This window comes from Papio anubis, chromosome 11 (genome assembly GCF_008728515.1).
Source record: "Papio anubis isolate 15944 chromosome 11, Panubis1.0, whole genome shotgun sequence".
In the NCBI taxonomy this organism is placed as follows: Eukaryota; Metazoa; Chordata; class Mammalia; order Primates; family Cercopithecidae; genus Papio; species Papio anubis.
In genome coordinates this window covers 78,777-99,679 of record NC_044986.1, presented here as the reverse complement: position 1 = coordinate 99,679, position 20,903 = coordinate 78,777, and the positions used below count along the sequence as shown (strand labels likewise).

At 54.7% G+C, this 20,903-nt stretch overlaps 2 protein-coding genes and 1 long non-coding RNA gene across 10 annotated transcripts in view; 1 reads left to right on the top strand and 2 right to left on the bottom strand.

Moving 5' to 3' along the window:
* Window positions 1-16,477, bottom strand: part of TUBGCP2 (tubulin gamma complex associated protein 2) — a 27,718-nt gene extending 11,241 nt beyond the window's left edge. The window contains exons 1-10 of one of the 8 annotated variants that reach the window (XM_031651937.1): window positions 16,363-16,477; window positions 13,409-13,908; window positions 12,394-12,575; window positions 10,324-10,545; window positions 8,176-8,304; window positions 7,566-7,742; window positions 5,631-5,790; window positions 1,075-1,282; window positions 595-794; window positions 59-248 (exon numbers count right to left, since the gene is read on the bottom strand). In XM_031651937.1, the coding sequence (XP_031507797.1) occupies window positions 59-248; window positions 595-794; window positions 1,075-1,282; window positions 5,631-5,790; window positions 7,566-7,742; window positions 8,176-8,304; window positions 10,324-10,473 (1,214 nt within the window). In that variant the 5' untranslated portion in view covers window positions 10,474-10,545; window positions 12,394-12,575; window positions 13,409-13,908; window positions 16,363-16,477. Of the gene's footprint in view, window positions 1-58; window positions 249-594; window positions 795-1,074; window positions 1,283-5,630; window positions 5,791-7,565; window positions 7,743-8,175; window positions 8,305-10,323; window positions 10,546-12,393; window positions 12,576-13,408; window positions 14,558-16,362 lie in introns of those variants that run through there. The other 7 variants (XM_031651944.1, XM_031651943.1, XM_031651939.1 and 4 more) reach the window with 7 other exon arrangements.
* ZNF511 (zinc finger protein 511) lies at window positions 16,383-20,903 on the top strand. The gene is made up of 6 exons (XM_003904441.5): window positions 16,383-16,636; window positions 16,996-17,069; window positions 17,382-17,583; window positions 17,771-17,895; window positions 19,562-19,687; window positions 20,531-20,903. The coding sequence occupies exons 1-6, from the start codon at window positions 16,484-16,486 to the stop codon at window positions 20,607-20,609; spliced, it is 759 nt and encodes a 252-aa protein (XP_003904490.1). The 5' UTR covers window positions 16,383-16,483; the 3' UTR covers window positions 20,610-20,903.
* Window positions 17,269-19,580, bottom strand: LOC116269392. Its single transcript, XR_004176848.1, has 2 exons — window positions 19,466-19,580; window positions 17,269-17,566 (listed from the first exon to the last, which is right to left on the bottom strand). It is a non-coding gene; the product is annotated as an uncharacterized LOC116269392 (long non-coding RNA).

Sequence of the window (20,903 nt, the reverse complement as noted above, 5' to 3'; positions counted from 1 at the left end):
GGAGCCCTACCTGTACGGGACAGGGCGGCACGCGTCCTCCGTGTCCCAGGAGCCCTACCTGTACGGGTCGTGGATGATGCCCCTGTAGATCCACTTCTCCAGAACCTCAAAGTAGGGAGCGCTGGCCGCCTTGGTCAGGTACAGGCAGAGTTCCTGCGCCTGGCTGTCCCCTGTGTAGCTGAAGCTCCTGTCATGGAGCAGGCTCAGTGTGGACCCCCCAAGACACTCGCCTTTGTCCACCGAGGTGGCTGCGGGGAGAAAGAAAGGCTCACTGCCGAGAAGGAAGTGCACGCCTAGCCTAGCAACAACACTGCTGGGGCCCCACATGCTTCTCCAGCCTTCTTACTGGGACGTGCTGCTGCTTCTCTGGGATACGAATGAACTGTATGGCTGTAGCTGCTGATTTAAGCTGACCAGTGAGAGCCTCCAGGGCTTTCCTCTTGCAAGTTAATAACACATGGAGCAACAGGGGCTTTGGCCGCACGCACCTGCCCTGGGCGGCTGCTCCACAGCCCCTGCGGTCTCTCCTCACACCGGGTGCTGTGTTGAGACACCTGCCACCCACTGCCCCATGCCCCCCGGGCGGGCACGCACCGAGGGAGGCCAGGATGTCCATGGTGCGCATGGCCGGCTGGATGTAGAACCAGAGCTTCTGCAACGAAAGGAGGCCCTGCCTGTGCAGCTGCTCCAGCTGTGACACCAGGATCAGGTGCTCCTTCACCAGAGTGCGCATGGCGGCCGCCAGGGCGTGGTTCACCTGCCCGTACTCGAAGGAAGACTTCTCTTCAATGAACCTATGAGAAAAGCTGTCAGACTTCCTCAAAAAGGCAAGCTGCAGGCACATCCAACGTCTGACATTCTAAGTCTCATCCCAAACAGGAAGCACATGACTCACTCGAACCCCACATCCCAGAGGGGAACTTTTGCCCCTAGGAGGAGATGAGTCAGGACCCTGGACGGTGACTCACAGACCCTCCAAAACTGAGTCTGGCACTGTCCCCATGGTCATCAGGACGGGACCCAACCCCTCCCCCACAACCGGGCACGCCCCCAGCGACCGCACCCGGTGCCCACCTGGTCACGGTGGAGTAGCTGGCAGCCACCGGGAGGATCCTGTTCACCAGCTCCCTGATGGACAGGTCCAGGTTGGGGTCCACGAGGAAGGTCCGGCTCTGCCTCCCAGCCAGGGGCTGAGCTGTGACGTACCTCCCGTCCACGCCCACCAGCACGTACAGCAGGTCCTCCACCACGGCCGACTCCTGCGAGGCCAGGGGCAGCGTGCCTGCAGGCACAGACAGCGCTGTGGCTCCACGGCCCCCACTCCCACGCCCCCACAGCCACGTGCCTCCTCCGCGGGTCAGTCTCACTCTTGCTCGTCTTCTTTGTTTATGGGTATAAAAGGTCAGCCACTGCACTTGGCTTTGACTGACCCCACTGGGCAGCCACAGGCTGAGTTCCGGCCACCACAGGACGCAGCCGGCCTGGGAGGCGCAGGGGCTTGTGTCAAGGTCTCACCACACTGGGCTCTGCGATGCTCAGATAATGGCTGACATTTGAAAAGATGAAGTTAGGAGTTGAAAAGGCAACTCCAGCAGAAGCAGCACTTTCAACATTCGTAAGTACAACTTGGTAAGTCTGGGTTACTCTGGTACAAAAAACCTTGTCTTCAAAAAGTTATCATTTATACGTTAAGAAACACTGATAATTTCTATCCACACAGCATGAGACGGCTGCAGGACATACAGCTAAGTTTCCTCATGAGGACAGCCACAGGCCGTCACCCACCAAACCCCTCACGTCCCAGGACCAAGTTCTCAGTCCAGAGCCTCAGGCGGGCCCTGCCTGGGGGGCCGGGAGGAGCACCAGAGGAAAGCACGATGTTGAAACTGTCCCCATGTGGGCCTGACAGGGCCCCGTGCCAGCCAGACCACACTCAAACCAGGCCCTAGCAGCTCAGGAAGGCTCCAAACAACACGCTTCCAGTTTACAAAATCACTGTCGGCCTCACACGTCTGCTGGGAAGTGTCCTGTACTGCAGGCCTCAAGACTCTGAGCGCAGCTGCAATCTGTCACCAATGCAAGCCCTTCGGCAAAAGCCTCAATCACGATGCAGATCCACATTGTCCTTGTTTTTTTTTCCTTTTTGAGACAAATCTTGCTCTGTCACCCAGGCTGGAGTGCCGTGGTGCAATCTCAGTTCACTGCAGCCTTGAGCACCCAGGCTCAAGCGATCCTGCCTCTTAAGCCTCCCTCAGAGCTGGGAACACAGGCGCATGCCACCATTCCCGGCTAATTTTTAAATTTTTTGTAGAGGTGGGGTCTGGCCGTGTTGCCCAGGCTGGCAGATCTACACTTTTCAACTTCAAGTTCCATTTCTGTCTATTACTCCAGTGGCTTTCTCAGGATGACCAATAAAACCGAGACCCCGAGGTCTGCCATTCCTAAAGCAGTAGGTGTGGCTTGGGGTTTCGAGAACAGCAAGTGCATCTTCCAGGAACTGCCTCTGACTCTGCACCACTTACTTTCCACCATGTTGGCCTCATTCACCCACAGCCACGAAGCCTTGGCCAATGCCCGTGTGGGGAGAAGCCTCACGGTGGGGCGGGGGTACAGTGGGGTGGGGGTTAGTGTGGATCCGGCCGCCTGACTGTGGAGGGACCTCAAGGCCGGGCACGGCGGCTCACACCTGTAATCCCATCACTTTAGGAGGCCAAGGTGGACAGATCGCTTGACTCCAGTTCAAACCAGCCTGGGCAACATGACAAATCCCCGTCTCTACTAAAAATACAGAAATTAGCTGCGTGTGATGGTGCACGCCTGCAGTCCCAGCTACTCGGCAGGCTGAGGTGGGAGAATCACCTGAGCTTGGGAGGTCGAGGCTGCAGTGAGCTGAGATCACGCCACTGCACTCCAGCCAAGGCAACGAAGTGAGACCCTGTCTCAAGAAAAAAAGAAGTCAGTTGCTTCACCTCCCCAATATTCAACATCCTTGGTGTCTTCTCAACGCCTGCGTCGTCGTCTGTGAATCACCAAGTCCGAACGACCACTGAACACGTGGCTCCTCCGTGCCGGTGTGAGGAAAAGGCAGGACGCGGGTAGGCAAACAGCTTTGCACGCTGCACAGCAGCGACGAGAGGCAGGGCACTGCCGCGGCGGCGCTGGCCAAGTGGACGCCCACACTGTGGAGAGGCACGGCGGGAACGTGGAGGGCTGGCAGCCGCCTCGTGCTCACAAGGTCCTGATGCTTTCCAAGGCACGTGTCCTCATCACACACCACTCCAGGGGTGTTTTCCAGAGGACGCTGGCCCCAGGTCATGCAAGGTCCCGTGGTGTGGCACTGGTCAAATCGTGGGGTAAGGGCTGGACAGGCCCTGCACGAACACCACGGTGAGCTCCATTCTCGAGTCTGCACAGGCGGCACGAGGGGGCGGGGACAGTGCGGACAAAGGGAGGCGAGGCAGGCTCGATGCCGGTGGCACCCCTGGGACCTGTGGCCGTGGGAGGGAGGTGGGGTGAGGCCGCCCCTTCCCTAGGTGCTGAGTGTGCCAAGGGCACCCGCACCCTGACCTGAGAGCCGGCTGCAGGGTTGACAGCCGAGTCCCACACACTTGCTTCCAATCACCGCCATGCTCAGAGCTGCCCGTGGCGCCCAGCGTTATTGGACACAGCCCCTTCCCTGGATGGGGAAACATGGGGGGAAAGCCTGAACACCCCCCTTGGTGCTTCCTGCTCCAGAAAGCTGGCTCCGCTGTGCTCCACTGCCGGGATCTCGGGCACCAGGGACCCGCGCGTCCTTCTCTGAAGCCTCTCTGGGCATCATCAGGAGCTCTCAGATGCCCACTGCTGCCCCGGCTGCCCGCTAAATACCCGCTAAGGGAGCGGCTCTCTCTCCCCAAGTCTTCACAGTTGGATTATTACTGAAAACACACTGCACAAAGCAGACTGTTTTCTTTTTTTTTGAAACAGGGTCTTACTCTGCTGCCCAAGCTGGAGTGCAGTGGCATGATCACAGCTCACTGCAGCCTCGACCTTCCAGGCTCAAGTGATCTCCCACCTCAGCCTCCTGAGGAGCTGGGACTACAGGTGCCCGCTACCACACTCGGCTAATTTTTATACTTTTTTTTTTTTTTTTTTGGAGACGGAGTCTCACTGTGTCGCCCAGGCTGGAGTGCAGTGGCCGGATCTCAGCTCACTGCAAGCTCCGCCTCCCGGGTTTACGCAATTCTCCTGCCTCAGCCTCCCGAGTAGCTGGGACTACAGGCGACCGCCACCTCGCCTGGCTAGTTTTTTGTATTTTTTAGTAGAGACGGGGTTTCACTGTGTTAGCCAAGATGGTCTCGATCTCCTGACCTCGTGATCCGCCCGTCTCGGCCTCCCAAAGTGCTGGGATTACAGGCTTGAGCCACCGCGCCCGGCCCATTTTTATACTTTTTGTAGAGACTAGTCTTGTCATGTTGCCCAGGCTGGTCTCGAATTCCTGGGCTCAGGTGATCCACCCACCTCACCCTCCCTAAGCGCTGGGATTACAGGTGTGAGCCACCACGCCCGGCCAAAGTAGACTGTTTTCTACACTTTTCGTTAACTTACAGCAGAGTCCTGTTTGTTGGGAATGAGGAAAACAGGTGGATTTCATGTCACCGTTCTCCAGGGTTTCTGGCAAAGGCAAGGGTTGGCCTCTTGGTGCCTACACCGCAGAGCTGCGCGAGCAGTGGGAAAGCAGATCGCGTTCCACGCTGCCTCTTGAGTTTGGACTAATGGACAGAGGCAAGACAAGCAGGTATCTCTGTCCTTAAGTTTGTGAAATCTCATTTTTCAATCTAAAAATGTACTTGACTAGGTGTGGTGGCTCACGCCTGCAATCCCACACTTTGGGAGGCCAAGGTCACCAGATCACCAGAGGTCAGGAGTTCATGACCAGTCTGGCCAACATGGCAAAACCCCACCTCTACTAAAAATACAAAAATTAGCCGGACGTGGTGGCACCTGCAGTCCCAGCTACTTGGGAGGCTGAGGCAGGAGAATTGCTTGAACCTGGGAGGTGGAGGTTGCAGTGAGCTGAGATTGCGCCACTGCTCTCCAGCCTGGGCGACAGAGTGAGATTCCATCTCAAAAGAATTAAAAATAGATAAAAATGTACCCATGAATTGTGACAGATGAACACATCCCGGGTCCCCAACAACATGCCTTGAAATGACTGTGTGGTCTCACCCGCGTCTTTGTGCGGTCTCACTTGCATCTTGTTTACACGAGCACTACTTTAAGAGGCCTCTGAGAACAGAATCTATGGGAGTTATGAACCGCTGTTCAGAAGTAAGTGCTGCACACAATTCTGGTGCCTGCAGGTCTGCACCAGGGCACCAGGATGCCAGCTGGGGAGGGGCCTGCTGTAGGCTGCCCCACAGCTCTGGCAGGAGGGATGGGAGAAGAACCCTCAAGGACCCAGGGGAGCCACTTTCTGCTGCCACCCTGGGATGGGAATATGGAGGCAGCGGCCAGTCAGCATCGAGCCTCACAACCTGAGGAAGGGCAGGCCCAGGGGAGGGCTGGGCCTCAGAGTGTCCTGCCCAGGGGCCAGAAATAAACCCATCACGTACCTATCGGCAGAGCCCGGAAATAAACGCATCACGTACCTATCGGCAAAGCGGTGTCTGTGCTGATGCCAGCACCAATCAGGAAATCCCCGATCAGGGCAGGTCTCTCATACACCCACGCTGGGAAGACAGGGAGGTGCTGGCCTGAATTTTTTTTGTTCTGCTTGTCTCGAAGCATCTTTCTTTTAAGTTCCAGAGACTAGCAAGGACATTTTTAAAAACAAAACCAGAAAGATACACTTTAGTGCAAACACTCAAGACACCTGTAGAAACTAACATCTACAGCAAAGATGATTAGTCAATTTAGCACCCACAAAGAGTCAGCCACATAGAAATGAAATGCTGCTCGATATCCCTGCCACACGAGGGGCTGGGGAGAACAGGGCAGATGGGGAGCCCCAGCCCCTCCTCTCAGGAGTCCAGGTCCAGCAAGGGCCCCCTGGGAAACCATGGGCACCAGCAGTGGGAACCACAGGAGACGGGGGACCTTGGCACAGAGCCGCTGTTTCAGAGGGGGGTGCCCCATGAACAAGCTGAATTGCTTCTTCCTGGCAGTGACTAGGTCTGAACACCACTTGCTGGGTGAAGACAGGTGTTAGCAACAGACTTGCGTCCTTACCCTGCTGGAGAACGGCCCCAGCGCGACAGGCTGGCTCCTGACATGTGGTCAGAGCGCCTGCCCTCCTGTGCCAGTGGCCGCCGGAAGCTGACAGGTCGGCCTGGGCTGGCCCAGCTTTCGGAAGCACTGACTCCCACTCAGGGCTGGTCAGGCACAGGGCAAGTGCAAACTGTCTCTGCACATGGCAGCACGACCCAGTCTCCTTACGTGCCACACAGAGCGCGGCGCCAGGGCTGAGGGAGACGTGAACAGAGGCCTAGCACCATGTCCAGCACAGAACGTGCCCAGCAAAAACCGGCCAGGCCCTCGGGAGCCGCTGTACTCAACATGCACCACAAGGCCAGGACGCCTCAGGGACACAGCTCCAAAGGGAGCTTTAAGGTCACAAAGGCAGGAACGTGGCAGCTCCAAGGCGAGAGACTGGGAGATGACTTACATCAAAAGACCAGGGTAGGACATAAAATCAAAACCAAGAACAAGTACCAAATACGGAAGGAATAATAAAAATTATAACAATCTGAAAGCATTCCCTCGAAACTGTCAAAAATTAGAGGAGGGAAATGGGGAGTCAGGATTGGGTAGGCTCAGAGTCACGTGGCCACCTGGCAGCACAACTCCCATGTGCATCAGAACCTTGTTGCTATTGATTCTTGTGGTTCAGAATTCTTGGTTTTAAAAACAAAAATAAACATATAGAGCTAGGTCATGCTCAAGCGTTAAGCCTTGACCTCTCTAAATTGGGATTCTTTTTTTTTTTTTTTTGAGACGGAGTCTTGCTCTGTCGCCCAGGCTGGAGTGCAGTGGCCGGATCTCAGCTCACTGCAAGCTCCGCCTCCCGGGTTCACGCCATTCTCCTGCCTCAGCCTCGCAAGTAGCTGGGACTACAGGCGCCCGCCACCTCGCCCGGCTAGTTTTTTGTATTTTTTAGTAGAGATGGGGTTTCACCGTGTTCGCCAGGATGGTCTCGATCTCCTGACCTCGTGATCCGCGCGCCTCGGCCTCCCAAAGTGCTGGGATTACAGGCTTGAGCCACCGCGCCCGGCCGGGATTCATTTTTAATAAATGACAGAGAGACATGCCCTTGCAGCAGGGGTCCGGCACAGCACTGAGTATGGTGCCTGTGGACAGCCACGGACGCAGTACCTGCTGCAGTGTGGAGCCCGTGGATGGCCATGCATGCAGTACCTGCTGCAGCGTGGGTGCCTGTGGACTGCCATGGACACAGTACCTGCTACAGCATGGGCACCTGTGGACAGCCATGGATGCAGTACCTGCTGCAGTGAAGAGCCTGTGGACAGCCACGGACGCAGTACCTGCTACAGCGTGGAGCCTGTGGACAGCCATGCACATAGTACCTGCTGTAGCGTGGAGCCTGTGGCCACACTGCCAAGCTGCTTCCTCAGCTCCTCAAGCTCCTGCATGGAGATCTTGGAGGCTGCAGCAGGGACGTTGACGCTGGTGGTACTGCTGCCTGCAGCAGCGGCTGCAAGCTCAGCTCTTTCTTTTGCATTCTGTTGTAAGTACAGCAGAGTCTGAAAACATGTAAAACTGTGTGTTCATGCTGGGCCAGCACCTCTTTGGCCACAGTGGGAGAGTAGGGGCGACACCACCAGGACGGCCCCCCACCCTGACAGGCACCCCTGTTAATAGCAAAACGACGCATGCAACAGGCAGGAGCTGAGCGCGACACACACGGGAGCTCAAAGTGCCCCAGAAGCTGCTTCTCATGTTTACATCCATCATGGGAGAAGGTCAAAGTGCCCCAGAGGCTGCTTCTCATGTTTACACCCAACATGGGTAATCTTTCATTCTGATTCACCAAAAGTGTCCTACACGGTCTAGAAGCGTTACTGGTGTGAGGGAGGGAGAGCTGACAGGAAGGTGGCGCGGAGAGAGCAGGAGACGCGACCTCACTCCCAACACGGGCTGCACGGGCGCGGCGTGGCATGCGGCATGGGCACCTACCTCTTTGTCTTCCGTGAGCTTTGACAACAGGTACACCAGCGGGTCAAGGTTCCTCGCATTTTTAGATTTCAGTTCATCATATTTCTTTAGAAAGTCTTCTGGAGTACGAGAAAACTCTGCAATTTTAACCTCAAAAGCACAAACATGAGTGATTTAATGACAATAATTAATAAAGCACTGTAAAAAAAAAAAACAAAAACTGTTAAGAAAATTATGCACAATAAGCCAATACAGTTAAATTGGGTAGGCTAAATAATCATCCCTCCGAAATAAACTAAGAAAACCCATCTCCATGTTGTGTTAAACTTATCCATATTTTGAGCTAGGCAGTGGCTCACACCTGTAATCCCAGCACTTTGGGAGGCCAACGCTGGTAGATTGTTTGAGTCCAGGAGTTCAAGAGCAGCCGGGCCAAAATAACAAAACCCCATTTCTACAAAAAGATTCAAACATAGCAAGGTGTGGTGGCACTCGCCTGTGGTCACTACTCAGGAAGCTGAGATGGGAGGATCACTTCAGCCTGGGAGGCTGAGACTGCATAAGGCTAGATCATGCCACCTGCATTCCAGCCTGGGTGACAGAGACTCTACCTCAAAACAAAACAAAACAAACCTTATCCGTATTTCCCATAATGGTTTCTTTCCTTTTGTGCTTCTTCGTATTATTTTAATTTTTTGTAGAGACAGGATTTCACCATGTTGCCCAGCCTGGTCTCAAACTCCCAGGCTCAAGCCATCCACCTGCCGCGGCCTCCCAAAGTGCCTGCGTTACAGCCGTGAGCCCCCGTGCCCGGCCCTTTTATGCTTCTTCAGGTTTGTACTGGAAGTAGCGACTGGCATTTCCTCCCAGTAGTTTATGTATTCATTGTATACATTTCACTGTATTCCCTCTGGAATTTATTATTATGTGCAAGCCTAGGGGTTACACTATTTTTTTTGACAGAGTTTTGCTCGTTGCCCAGGCTGGAGTGCAATGGCGCAATCTAGGCTCACCACAACCTCCGCCTCCCTGGTTCAAGTGATTCTCCTGCCTCAGCCTCCCGAGTAGCTGCATGACAGGCACGCACCACCACGCCCTGCTAATTTTTGTATTTTTAGTAGTGATGGGGTTTCTCCATGTTGGCCAGGCTGGTCTCGAATCCCCAATCTCAGGTGATCCACCCGCCTCGGCCTCCCAAAGGGCTGGGATTACAGGCGTGAGCCACTGTGCCCGGCAGGATTTATGTTTTACTCAGTGATTTACGATGCTTCCCTCAGAATGAACTATAACATGGGTGTCCCTAAACTCTCTATTCCACTCGGCTAATTTGCCTAATTATCCTTATACCATTGTTAACCTGTTTAAATAACTGAAGCTTCATAATGTGTTTTTAAAAATAGACTTCAAATTCAAAATCATTTTTTACTGAAAATCTGTAATTCTGAATTACATATAATTTGAATAAAGAAATATCTTAAAGGGATTTCAACATGGTTAAGACCACAGGAATGCATGTCAGGACTCTCCCTCCTCACAGCTGCAGCGGACAGAGTGGGGAAGAGGGAGGGTTCTAGGCCCCGCTTTCTCCTGGGGCCTCCGTTACTCATCTGCACAGTGGGGTGAACCACAGGAGCTGCTGGGGGGAGTCAGCAGAATGAGAGCTGAACACACACAGCCCAAGTACTGTCTGCCATGGTTGCCGGTACCACTGAGGCCACCCAGGAATGGGCACTCACCCTTCACCTTGCACGGCACACAGCTCTGCACCAGGTGTGGCGCTCACCCTGCACTGCACCATCCTGACCCCGGGGCGGCGCTCACCCTGCGCCGTCCTGACCCCGGGGCGGCGCTCACCCTACACCCTGACCCCGGGGCGGCGCTCACCCTGCAGCCTGCACAGTCCTGCACCAGAGGTGGCGCTCACCCTGCAGCCTGCACCGGGGCGGTGCTCATTATGCACCCTGACCCAGGGGTGGGCTTACCCTGCACCATCCTGCACCAGGGGTGGTGCTCACTCTATACCCAGACCCAGGGGTGGGCTCACCCTACACCCTGACCCAGGGACGGCGCTCACCCTGCACCTGGACCCAGGGGTGGGTTCACCCCGCACCATCCTGACCCCAGAACAATGCTCGCTCTGCACAGAGCTACCCCAAGGGCAGTGCTCACCTTGGCACTGTGAGCAGAGACAGTGGTAGTGACGTACGGGGTCCTGTTCTTTTGAAGCAGGTCAATGTAGACCTCAGCCCCGTCTCCTCCGTGGACACGCAGCAGGCTAAGCAGTTCATTGACATCATGGTGAATCCGAAATTCACTCATGGTTTTAGCTCTGAGGCACCAACATCACAATATGTTCTAAAGGTAAGAGGGCAGCTATTCATAAAATTTAAACTGTAGAAATAAAACAAAAAAAATTTTTTTTTTCTTTTGAGACGGAGTCTCGCTCTGTGGCCCAGGCTGGAGTGCAGTGGCACGATCTCGGCTCACTGCAAGCTCCGCCTCCCAGGTTCACCCCATTCTCCTGCCTCAGCCTCCTGAGTAGCTGGGACTACAGGTGCTGCCACCACGCCCGGCTAATTTTTGGTATTTTTAGTAGAGATGGGGTTTCACTGTGTTAGCCAGGATGGTCTCCATCTCCTGACCTTGTGATCCGCCCGCCTCAGCCTCCCAAAGTGCTGGGATTAAAACAAAATTTTTTTAACCCTTAAGGCTGGCCAATGTCAGGCCTTTGACAAACCAAGTTATCAACCGGCCTGGGGCCCCTCCCCTGACACCCCAGCAGCCTCTAGAGGGTCCTCTGCATGGGCCTGGGATTCACCTGCCTCCAGCTTCCAGGCGGCCTCCACAGCTCTGGGAGCCATCCCCGTGGGCAGCACGAATGGGGCCTGAGACCCGGGTTCCCTTTCTCCTGCACCTCCCTGCACACACAGGTCTGGGCCAGCAGAGATGCTCTGCTGCTCGCCTCGGCTGGTGGGCGGAGCTTTCTGGTCCCAGATGTGCAGATGGGAGGCAGTGCTTGTGGAGTCTACACAGGGAGCTCTGCACAGGCCCAAGCCATTGACACTGTACCAGCTCCCGGCACACACAACAAAATCCCAGCTTCCACCCGAGAGGCCCACCCTGGTTCTCAGACCCTGGGGTGCTCGGCCGCAGCTCCATTCACTTGGCCAGCTCTGCATTCCTTCTTCACTCGGGTACCCGTGACATCTCCTTTTCTTGCCCAAGCGTGGCTACCGACAGAGATGCTCTGGTAAGATTTCTACACGTTCCCTACACGTTTGAGCCAGGTGAGGTTCCACTGCAGCTCCAGCTGCCCCAGGGTCTCACCAGGAGACACGTAACACATACGAGATCGAAGCCGTCACAGACACACCCAAGTGGGCAGCAGAACACTGCGTGGGGTCAGGGGGCAGGGTGAGCGCCACCCCGACTTTCCCAGCAGTGGCTGGTCACTGAGAGTTCTGCCACAAGGCCATCAAGACAAACACATGGCTGTGTGTGGGGGCTGCTGCCTGAAATCCTGGCATTTCGGGAGGCTGAGTCAGGTGAGTTGCTCAAGGCCGGGAGTCAAGACAGCCTGGGCAACACAGTGAGACTCTGTCTCTACAACAAATACAAAAACTAACTGGGCATGGTAGCATATGCCTGTCGTCTCAGCTACTCGGGAGGCTGAGGTGGAAGGATCACTTGAGCCACTCCAGCCTGGGCGACAGAGGGAGACCCTGTCTCAACAAAAAAACAAAACAAAACAAAACAAAAAACACACATAGGCAAGGCAACTGGCTATAGATTAAAAAACAAACATAAGCAAATTTTACATGCTTCACAAACATTTCAATTCATCTACACAAGGGTTCCTAATCTGGTATCCATGAATAATCAATAACAGACAAGCCCTTGAAAGTTATGGGCAAAATAATTTGTGAATTTTCTGAGCAGATGGCCCTTCGACAAATTCTCAAAGGCTCTATGACCCAAAAAAGGTAAGCAACCACTCTGTGACAGCTTCAGGAAGACAAGGATGAGTTCAACAAAACATCGAGTACAGACTTGGCACGCACTCCCACAATATGCTAATTCACTAGTGACTATTAGCGTGGGACTCGACACCGAGATTCTAATCCTGTGTGACAGAAGGGCGTATCCGTAGACGAACATCAAATACTGGTCACAGGCAGGGTATCTCCGAAAATGGAAGGAGAGCGACAAGCAGCCATGGTGCCCAAGTTGCTCACATACATGCTTTTGACTCAGGAGGCACTCATGGTAACTACAGTTCAAGCACAAGGCAGGGCACGCGCCACGGAGCCCCACGCAGTCCGGACACTGACATGGCCACTTCCAGGCTGTAGGAACCTGAAAAAGGACGTGTCCTCTCCAAGCTTCTTCTGAAAAGGGGAAGCCCTAGGTCCTGCCTAGACCTGTGGTGGAGAGAAGTGAAATCATCCTGAAAAAGCACAAAAGGGCCCATACGTGGTAAGTTCTTACAGTGTTGTTACCAGGAAAGCAGAAACAAACACGCGGCCACTGTTACTACCTGGAGGTATTAACTCAGTTACCTGAGAAATGGTTAAGTTTGCAAAAGGAAAATTGGGTCCCAATCATTGACAATATCTTAAACTACCAGTTGCTTTTCTAAGTCACGGGAGCCCTGGATGAGGCCCTGCAAACTACTTGCGAAGCAGAAGGACAGCCCAAAACTTTCCGGCCAGAGGCCTCTTCAAATCCAAGGGGAGCCTGTTTCACCCACATTCTACTGGGCTCCCCGAGGACTGCAGGTTGCCCTGTAGCTGCTGGACTGGGACACACTTTGGTCATGCTAGGTGGCAAGAAAACCATCTGCCACCAAAACAAAGCAGTCCCCCACCAGACACAAGTCGGGAGAGAAAGCTACCTCTGAGGAAAACCATCTGAGTATTTACTGAAAAACTACCTCCCGGGCATGGTGGCTCCCGCCTGTCATCCCAGCACTTTGGGAGGCCAAGGTGGGCAGATCACGAGGTCAGGAGATCGAGACCATCCTGGCTAACACGGTGAAACCCCGTCTCTACTAAAAATACAAAAAAAAAAATAGCCGGGCGTGGTGGCGGGCACCTGTAGTCCCAGTTACCGGGGAGGCTGAGGCAGGAGAATGGCATGAACCCGGGAGGCAGACCTTGCAGTGAGCCGAGATCGCGCCACTGCACTCCAGCCTGGGTAACAGAGCAAGACTCTGTCTCAAAGAAAATAATAATAATAAAAAAATTAAAACTACCTTCAGGAAACTTCCCATCTCTTCTAGAAATAGAAGCACAGATGCCCGCACGTCATGAGTGTTCACCCTGTGAGGAGCCTGCTGCTCTCCCTGAATGTGCGGACCCGTCCTCCAAAAGGGCAGCCTGCGCCCGCACAGAGTTCCCCCCCTTCAGGAGACCTCTGGAAAAGTCCTGGGGCAACTCTGGGGTGTCACGGTCACGGAGGTTGCTCTCGGTACTTAGAGGGCCAGGGCCAGGGACGTTAATCATCCAGACAGCTGTCCCACCAGAACGTGTCCCTCTCGAGCTCTGAGGAACTGTTTAGCTTCGGCCGCTTACTTGGTCTTCTTGATGCTCCTGAATTCTTACTATTAATCACACAAACGGGCAGGCCCAGCGTCTGTGACTGGGCGGGACTGAAGTCCTTTTCACAGAGGCTGTGAGCTACGCAGGGACGTGAGGGCAGCAAGCCATCCAGGTACCAAGGCAAGAGACCGAGGGCACGAGCTATTCCAGTATACTAAAATACATTAAACAACAAGTTATACTAGATGTATATCATAAACATGATTACATATAAATATCATTAATCATTAGTTCGTAGCAATTACTCTTCATTCCAATATTATAATAATCCTCGCTCTACAATCATAACCTAGGAAAAACCAGGCCATACAGAGACGGAGCTGAAGGGGCACGCTGAGAAGTGACCAGAAGACAGTGTGAGCCTCTGTGATGCCTGGGCAGGGCCACTAGAGGGCTCTTTGCTCCACTGGTAATGCCAGCATCTGGGAAGATGCCTGTTTCCAAGCGGACTGGGGTCTAGCGGTAGCGTCGGTGCTAAGGAAAAACACCCACTACTTAGCAGACCAGGAAAGGGAGTCTCCCTGTCCTGGGGGGAGTTCAGAGAAGACTCTACTCCTCCACCTCTTTGTGGAGGGTCTGACATCAGCCAGGCCCGCCCGCAGTTATCCAGAGGCCTAACGGTCTCCCTGTGATGCTGTGCTTCAGTGGTCACGCTCCTAGTCCATTTTCATGCTTCATCCTGTGCACCTGGCTCTGCCTTTTATATTACCAAAATAGTGAAAAATTATTTTATAGTACCAAAATTAGTGAAAGTACTAAAAATCTCTGATATTCAGAAATAATGGCATAAGCTGTCTCTCTCTCTCTGTGCTGGCACCGCCCGCGAAGGGCCCCTGTCCAGTGGACCCGTGACCCAGTGACCTTACCTATCATTGGAGATGGCTCACCTCCTTACCCTGCCTTACGACATATCAATAAACATCAGCACAGTGTGGCGTTCAGGAATACTACTGGTCTCAACGATCTCGGTGGCGGGGTCCCTAGGTGGCTAATGTTTTCTTTGATCTCTTTGTCTTCTGTCTTTATTTCTACAACCTCTCATCTCCGCACACGGGGAGAAAAACCCACTGACCCTGTGGGGCCGGACCCTACAAGGACGCGAGCTGAGGAAGCCAGGCACGCATGCCACACTCCACCACAGACAAGCGGGGCACACACTCCCAGTGAGTAAGTGATTAAAACACAGAGAGGCGTGAACAAGAGCCTCTGTTGAGAGCTCAAAGCTAATTGTACAAATTGGTGTGAAAAATTATTTTACAACTTGTGGAAAATGCCAAGAGCCCAAAGGCTTTCACAGAGACAGAAAGTACAGTCAGGCATCACTCAGCGTTCTGACAAATGCCTGGCCAACATGGTGAAAACCAGTCTCTAACAAAAATACAAAAATTAGCCAGGCCTGCTGGCGCACACTTGTAATCCCAGCTACTTGGGAAGCTGGGGTACGAGAATCGCTTGAACCCAGGAGGCAGAGGTTGCAGTGAGCCCAGATCGTGCCACTGCACTCCAGCCTGGGCGACAGAGACTCTATCTCCAAAAGAAAAAAGTGAAACGTATGGTTACATGATTTCCTTCTGAGCAATCATCAGTCACTGGCAGACCTAGATGGTGTAAGGCCTACGATGCACCTAAGCCACCTAGTGGAGCCTCCTGCTTGTGGGCCACAAACCTGCGCAGCAGGTGGCTGTGCTGAACACTACATAACTGTAACACAGAGGTATTCGTGTACCTAAACACGGAAAAAGTACAGGGGCAGGCATGGTGGCTCACGCTTGCAGTCCCAGCTCTTTGGAAGCTTGAGGGAGGAGGGCCACTTGAGCCCAAGAGTTTTGAGGCCGCAGCGATCTATGAGCTACGATCGCACCACTGCACTCCAGCCTGGATGACAGAACGAGAAGCTACAGCCTCTATCCACCACCGGGAACATGCTCTGCAGTAGATCTGAAGCCTCCACTGCTTCCCCCGTGTTGTCAATCACCATTTTAATTAGATGACTCTTTAGTCTGACGTCTGTCTCTCCTACTAGGCTGCCGCGCTCTCCTGTGACGCCTTCACCCACACACCCTGGGCACCTAGCACAGGTCGTGGGTTTCACGGGAGCTGCGGGGACCGGAGACGTCGACAGGACCCCGACAAACCAGGAAAGGGCCTTTGAACTAAAGTAACGGGAATTCACCCAAGCGCTTTAAGTTAAAAACGGTTGCAATAAAACCGGAGCCACTTCGGCTCCGGTTTGCGACTGGTTTAGAGGGAACAAGATCCAGGGACTGCCGCGGTCCAACAGGCGGGAGACGAGAGCCGGGGCAAGGCGGACGGGAGAGAGCGTGCGAGAGGGGGACCTGCGACCCGGCTTCCCAGGGCTGGGAGGGGACACCCGGGACGACCCGGAGGCCCGCTCCGCCCCGCCCCGGCTGAGTGTCGGGCCGCGGGGCAAGACGCTGGCCTGGCCGGTGCAGGCCCCAAGGGCTTCGGCCCAGAGTTCGGGGACCGCTGCGCAGCCAGAGGGAGCGCGCGGGAAGAGCCGCGTCCCACCAGTTCCGTCGCCTAGTGGTCCCCCGGGCCCGGCAGTCCCCCAAACCCCTCTCTGTGCCCGCGCTCTGCCGGGACTCACCGCAGTACCGGAGCCGCAGCCCCCGCGCAGCCCCCCACGGCGGCGGAAGTGCGCACGACGTCACCTCCGGCTCGGCTGGCGGACGGTGGCCGACAGGCTGCGCCCGCCCGCGCCCGGGGTGATGCAGCTGCCCCCCGCGCTGTGCGCCCGCCTCGCCGCGGGGCCCGGGGTGGCGGAGCCACTGCCTGTAGAGCGGGACCCCGCGGCTGGGGCCGCGCCCTTTCGCTTCGTTGCGCGCCCGGTGCGCTTCCCGCGAGAGCACGAGTTCTTCGAGGTGCGTGAACAAAATTGGGAAAAGGCAGTTGTGGGATCCAGCTGGGCCTACGGCTGCGGGGCGGGGCCGGAGCCGGGAGTGGGCGGGGCCTACGGCTGCGGAGCGGGGCCGGAGCCTGGGACAGGCGATACCTGAGGCGGTGGGGAGGGGCCGGAACGAATGTGGGCGGGGCCTGAGGCTGCAGGGCGGAGCCAAAGCCTGGAGCAGGCGGAGCCAATGGTTGTGGGGCGGGGCCGAGCCGGGAGGGTGGAGCCTACAACTGTGGGGCGGGGCCGGATCCCGGGATGGGTGGGGCCACGGGTGTGGGCGAGGCCTGCGGCGAGGCACCTGGCCCCGCCGACGGCGCACTTCTCCTGCAGGATGGGGACGTGCAGCGCCACCTCTACCTCCAGGACGTGCTCATGCAGGTGGCCGACGCGCCTGAGAAGCCCAGGTAAGCGGCTGGGCAGTGCCCTGCCAGTGCTATTTCTGCGCCGCCTCCCTGCCTCGTGCCTAGTCCCTGGGGCTGCGCTGCCGCCTTTCCATGTGCGGCTGCCCCACCAAGGTGCTGTGCCTGTCCAGATTTGGCATGGCTGACTCCACCACCACCTAGTCTGTTTGTGAAACTTAATTCATAAAAAGAGGGCTTGGGATCGCAAAAGATGCATGGGGGCTTTATTGGAGGTCTCAAAGGGAAACTGTGCAGAAAGTCCAGCTTGGTTCCTCGCACCGGAGGAAGGGCCCCTGAAGCAGGTCTCCTTGGCAGGGTGCCCGCGTTTGCCTGCCAGGTGGCCGGCTGCTGCCAGGTGTTCGATGCCCTGGACGACTACGAGCACCACTACCACACGCTGCACGGAAATGTTTGCTCCTTTTGCAAGCGGGCCTTCCCTTCCGGACATCTGCTGGACGCCCACATCCTGGAGTGGCACGATTCGCTCTTCCAGATCCTGTCTGAGAGGCAGGACATGGTGGGTGAGGTCTACATAGCCGCCGAGGCCATCCCCAGTGGTGATGGGCTCAGAGTGCTGCCCCCAGCTCTCGGGTGCACAGGGGCAAGGCCAGGGATACCTTTCCGCCCTTGGCAGCCCTGCTAGAGGGGCATGGTGGTGGGGGAGGGCCAGGGGTCAGAGGGAGGTGATGCCGTCTCCGTTTCAGTATCAGTGCTTGGTAGAAGGCTGCACAGAGAAGTTCAAGACCAGCAGAGACCGGAAGGACCACTTGGTGAGGATGCACCTGTACCCCGTGGACTTCCGGTTTGATAAGCCAAAGAAAAGCAGAAGGTAGGGAGCCACCAGGCTCTGCACGTGTCTGTTTTTGATTTTAGGAAGAGGCTTCCAACCAGCCAGAACACATAGACTGTCAGACTTATCCTAATGGGGTGTCCACCTACGGGTACATGAAGCCCTGGCAGCACAGCTACAGGTGGTTGTGCCGGCAGCCACCCTGCTGAAGGGAGGCTGGAGGGGAGCCCCTGGCTGCCCAGCTCTGTGCCGGTGGAGGCAGCAGAGGGGGTGTGGGAATGAGCAGGCACAGCACCTCTGCACTCACACCCCTTGGGGCTGTGCCTCTACCTCCTGCAGCAGTTGGCTGTGCTCACACATCATGCTGCCCTGGCTTTCTCTTTGTCCTGGTTGTGCGCATATGAACTTGATGCCAAAGCCATTTATTAACATGTTCCTGCCTAGAGCGCACTCTGGGAAATACTTCCAAAACAATCTTTTTTTTTTTTTTGAGACAGGGTCTCGCTGTGACACCCAGGCTGGAGTGCAGTGGTGTGATCTAGGTTCACTGCAACCTCCACTTCTCAGGCTCAAGCGATTCTCCCACTTCAGCCTCCTAAAGTGCTAGGACCTGCCAACACGCATCACCACACTTGGCAAAATGTTCTATTTTTTGTAGAGACAGGGTCTTGCTATGTTGCCCACTCTGGTGGTGAACTCCTGGGCTCAAGCAATCCACCTGCCTCAGCCTCACAAAGTGCTGAGATTACAGGTATGAGCTACCACATCCAGCTGGAACAATTTTTAAATTGTGTTACATTTCTTCTTTTTTTTAACTGATTATCTTAGGTGAACCTTCATAATCATCTGAAATTGTATTGATCAAAGTCTTTCAGACTACATTTTCTCAAGTAGTAATTTGCTGTTTAAAATAAAATAATTGGGAGAACTCACTGCAATATGGGAGGCTTTTACAAAGACTTATATATAAAGTAATTGTCTCCCTTCCAAGGGATCATTTTAAGGAGAAAAACCCTACAATGCTGGATTGAGACATTCGTATTATGGAAGAGACTAGTTTATAGTCTCTGGTTAACTTGAGCAAATTTCTCACACTCGTAAAAAGACCTGTGGCACCGTTGGCACCAAAAATACCATTCTCAAAACAAGTATGATCGTTGCAGTTAAGTTTATAAAATGCAGGCTTTATTATATAAACAACGACCTTGCTGTAATCATTTTCCTTTTCCCAGTATCCTGAAAACCACACTATAAAATTAGACTATGCCAAAATAGAAAATATGCTACTTGGCCGGGCGCGGTGGCTCAAGCCTGTAATCCCAGCACTTTGGGAGGCCGAGATGGGCGGATCATGAGGTCAGGAGATCGAGACCATCCTGGCTAACACGGTGAAACCCCGTCTCTACTAAGAAATACAAAAAATAGCCGGGCGAGGTGGCAGCGCCTGTAGTCCCAGCTACTCGGGAGGCTGAGGCCGGAGAATGGCGTGAACCCGGGAGGCGGAGCTTGCAGTGAGCTGAGATCCGGCCACTGCACTCCAGCCTGGGTGACAGCGCGAGACTCCATCTCAAAAAAAAAAAAAAAAGAAAAAAGAAAATATGCTACTTACAAGGAAATCCAGTTTCTTTCTTGCACATTCATTTCTGGGGAACACGGGGGCTGTAGGAGCCATGCAGGGCTGCTGCTCACTGCTCTGTCCCTGCAGCCCAGCCTCAGCGGAAGTCCCAGGGGACAGTGGAGAGCGGTCAGAAGGGGAGGCCATGGAAATCTGCTCCGAGCCTGTGGCGGCCTCCCCTGCACCGGCCGGTGAGAGGCGGACCTACAGTCATAGGTCAGTGTCCAAGCTGTTTCTGAAACACGTTCTCAATGTGTGTTCGGTGCTGAGGATTCTGGGTTGCACCCTGGGCCGCTGCGCTTCTCATACTGAATTCAGAAAGGTAACGCTGGGAAAGAAAATCGGCTTCCGATTTTGCCGGAGAAGAAAGTCCAGATGTTTCAGGTCCTGTGAATAGCTAAGTTTCTCTCGCATACTCTGTTTTTGAGGCGCTGAAGTGCAGGAATGCCGAGCCCCACTCCCTTTTCCTCACTGTCTGAGTGGGATGGAAAGAGTCCCACTTGCAGTTGCTTCAGTTACAACCCAGGCGTCTGCTTTTCTCGCGCTACCTGTGCCGTCTGCCTTCCTAGCATTACCTGTAGTTGTCTTGGGTTAAAGTCGATTTCAAATTAATTTGGGGAAAACAGTGAACAATTGGGGAAAAACATCATCAAAGATTCCGAACAGGTGGAAAGATGAACTTAGCGTTCCCTGCACCCCCTTACAGATGCCTGGACTTTGGCCTGTGGATGAGCCCCAGGGGGCTGGGGCAGTAGGGGTTTCCCCTGGACAGACGTGGGGTAGCAGGAAGTCTCAGCCCCAGAGGACTTGGCAGGAGCCGCCGTCTCCGCTGAGTTCTTCCCAGTGGGTGTATGTCGGTGGCTGGCGGGGATCTCCCCCAGGAAGTAGGTCTCAGACAGGCTGTGGAAAGGGAGCTGCCCCAGGGCCCAGGAGGGCTGGCTCTGCATCCCGCATATTCCCAGAGTGAAAGAGAATGAGAAGGAGACACACGACTGCTGTTATGACCTGGGTTGTTGGTTGGCAAATGCAGCGTCTAATACAAACTTTCTTCCATCCCAGAATACCCTCTACCATCTGCTTTGGTCAGGGTGCTGCTCGAGGATTTAAAAGCAACAAGAAGAAAACCAAACAGTGCTGATAGATTCAGAAAAGGAGTGGGGGGCAGTCACCACTGGTGGGAGTGGCATCCACCGTGGGCCTTTCTCCGACCTTCTGGTGTGGCTGCCCTGGGGCCAGGCCCTCGCCATCCTTCCTGTCCCTGTTCCTCAACAAATGGCATCAGCAGCCATCATCAGAAGCAGTGAGGGACCCACAGATTTTGGAAACGACCTCGAGACACTATTGGGACTGAGATGTGGACGGCCTGCCTCCCCCTGCAGGGCAAACCCTAAGAATGTATTTTTAAACACATGAAATGAGTATTTTTCACTGA

Bases quoted from the DNA above. Each gene is read 5' to 3' on its own strand.
- ZNF511 (XM_003904441.5), top strand. From the start codon at position 16,484: ATGCAGCTGCCCCCCGCGCTGTGCGCCCGCCTCGCCGCGGGGCCCGGG. The intron at 17,070-17,381 runs GTAAGCGGCTGG...TCTCCTTGGCAG, and splicing joins GACGCGCCTGAGAAGCCCAG to GGTGCCCGCGTTTGCCTGCC. The intron at 17,896-19,561 runs GTAGGGAGCCAC...CTGTCCCTGCAG, and splicing joins AAGCCAAAGAAAAGCAGAAG to CCCAGCCTCAGCGGAAGTCC.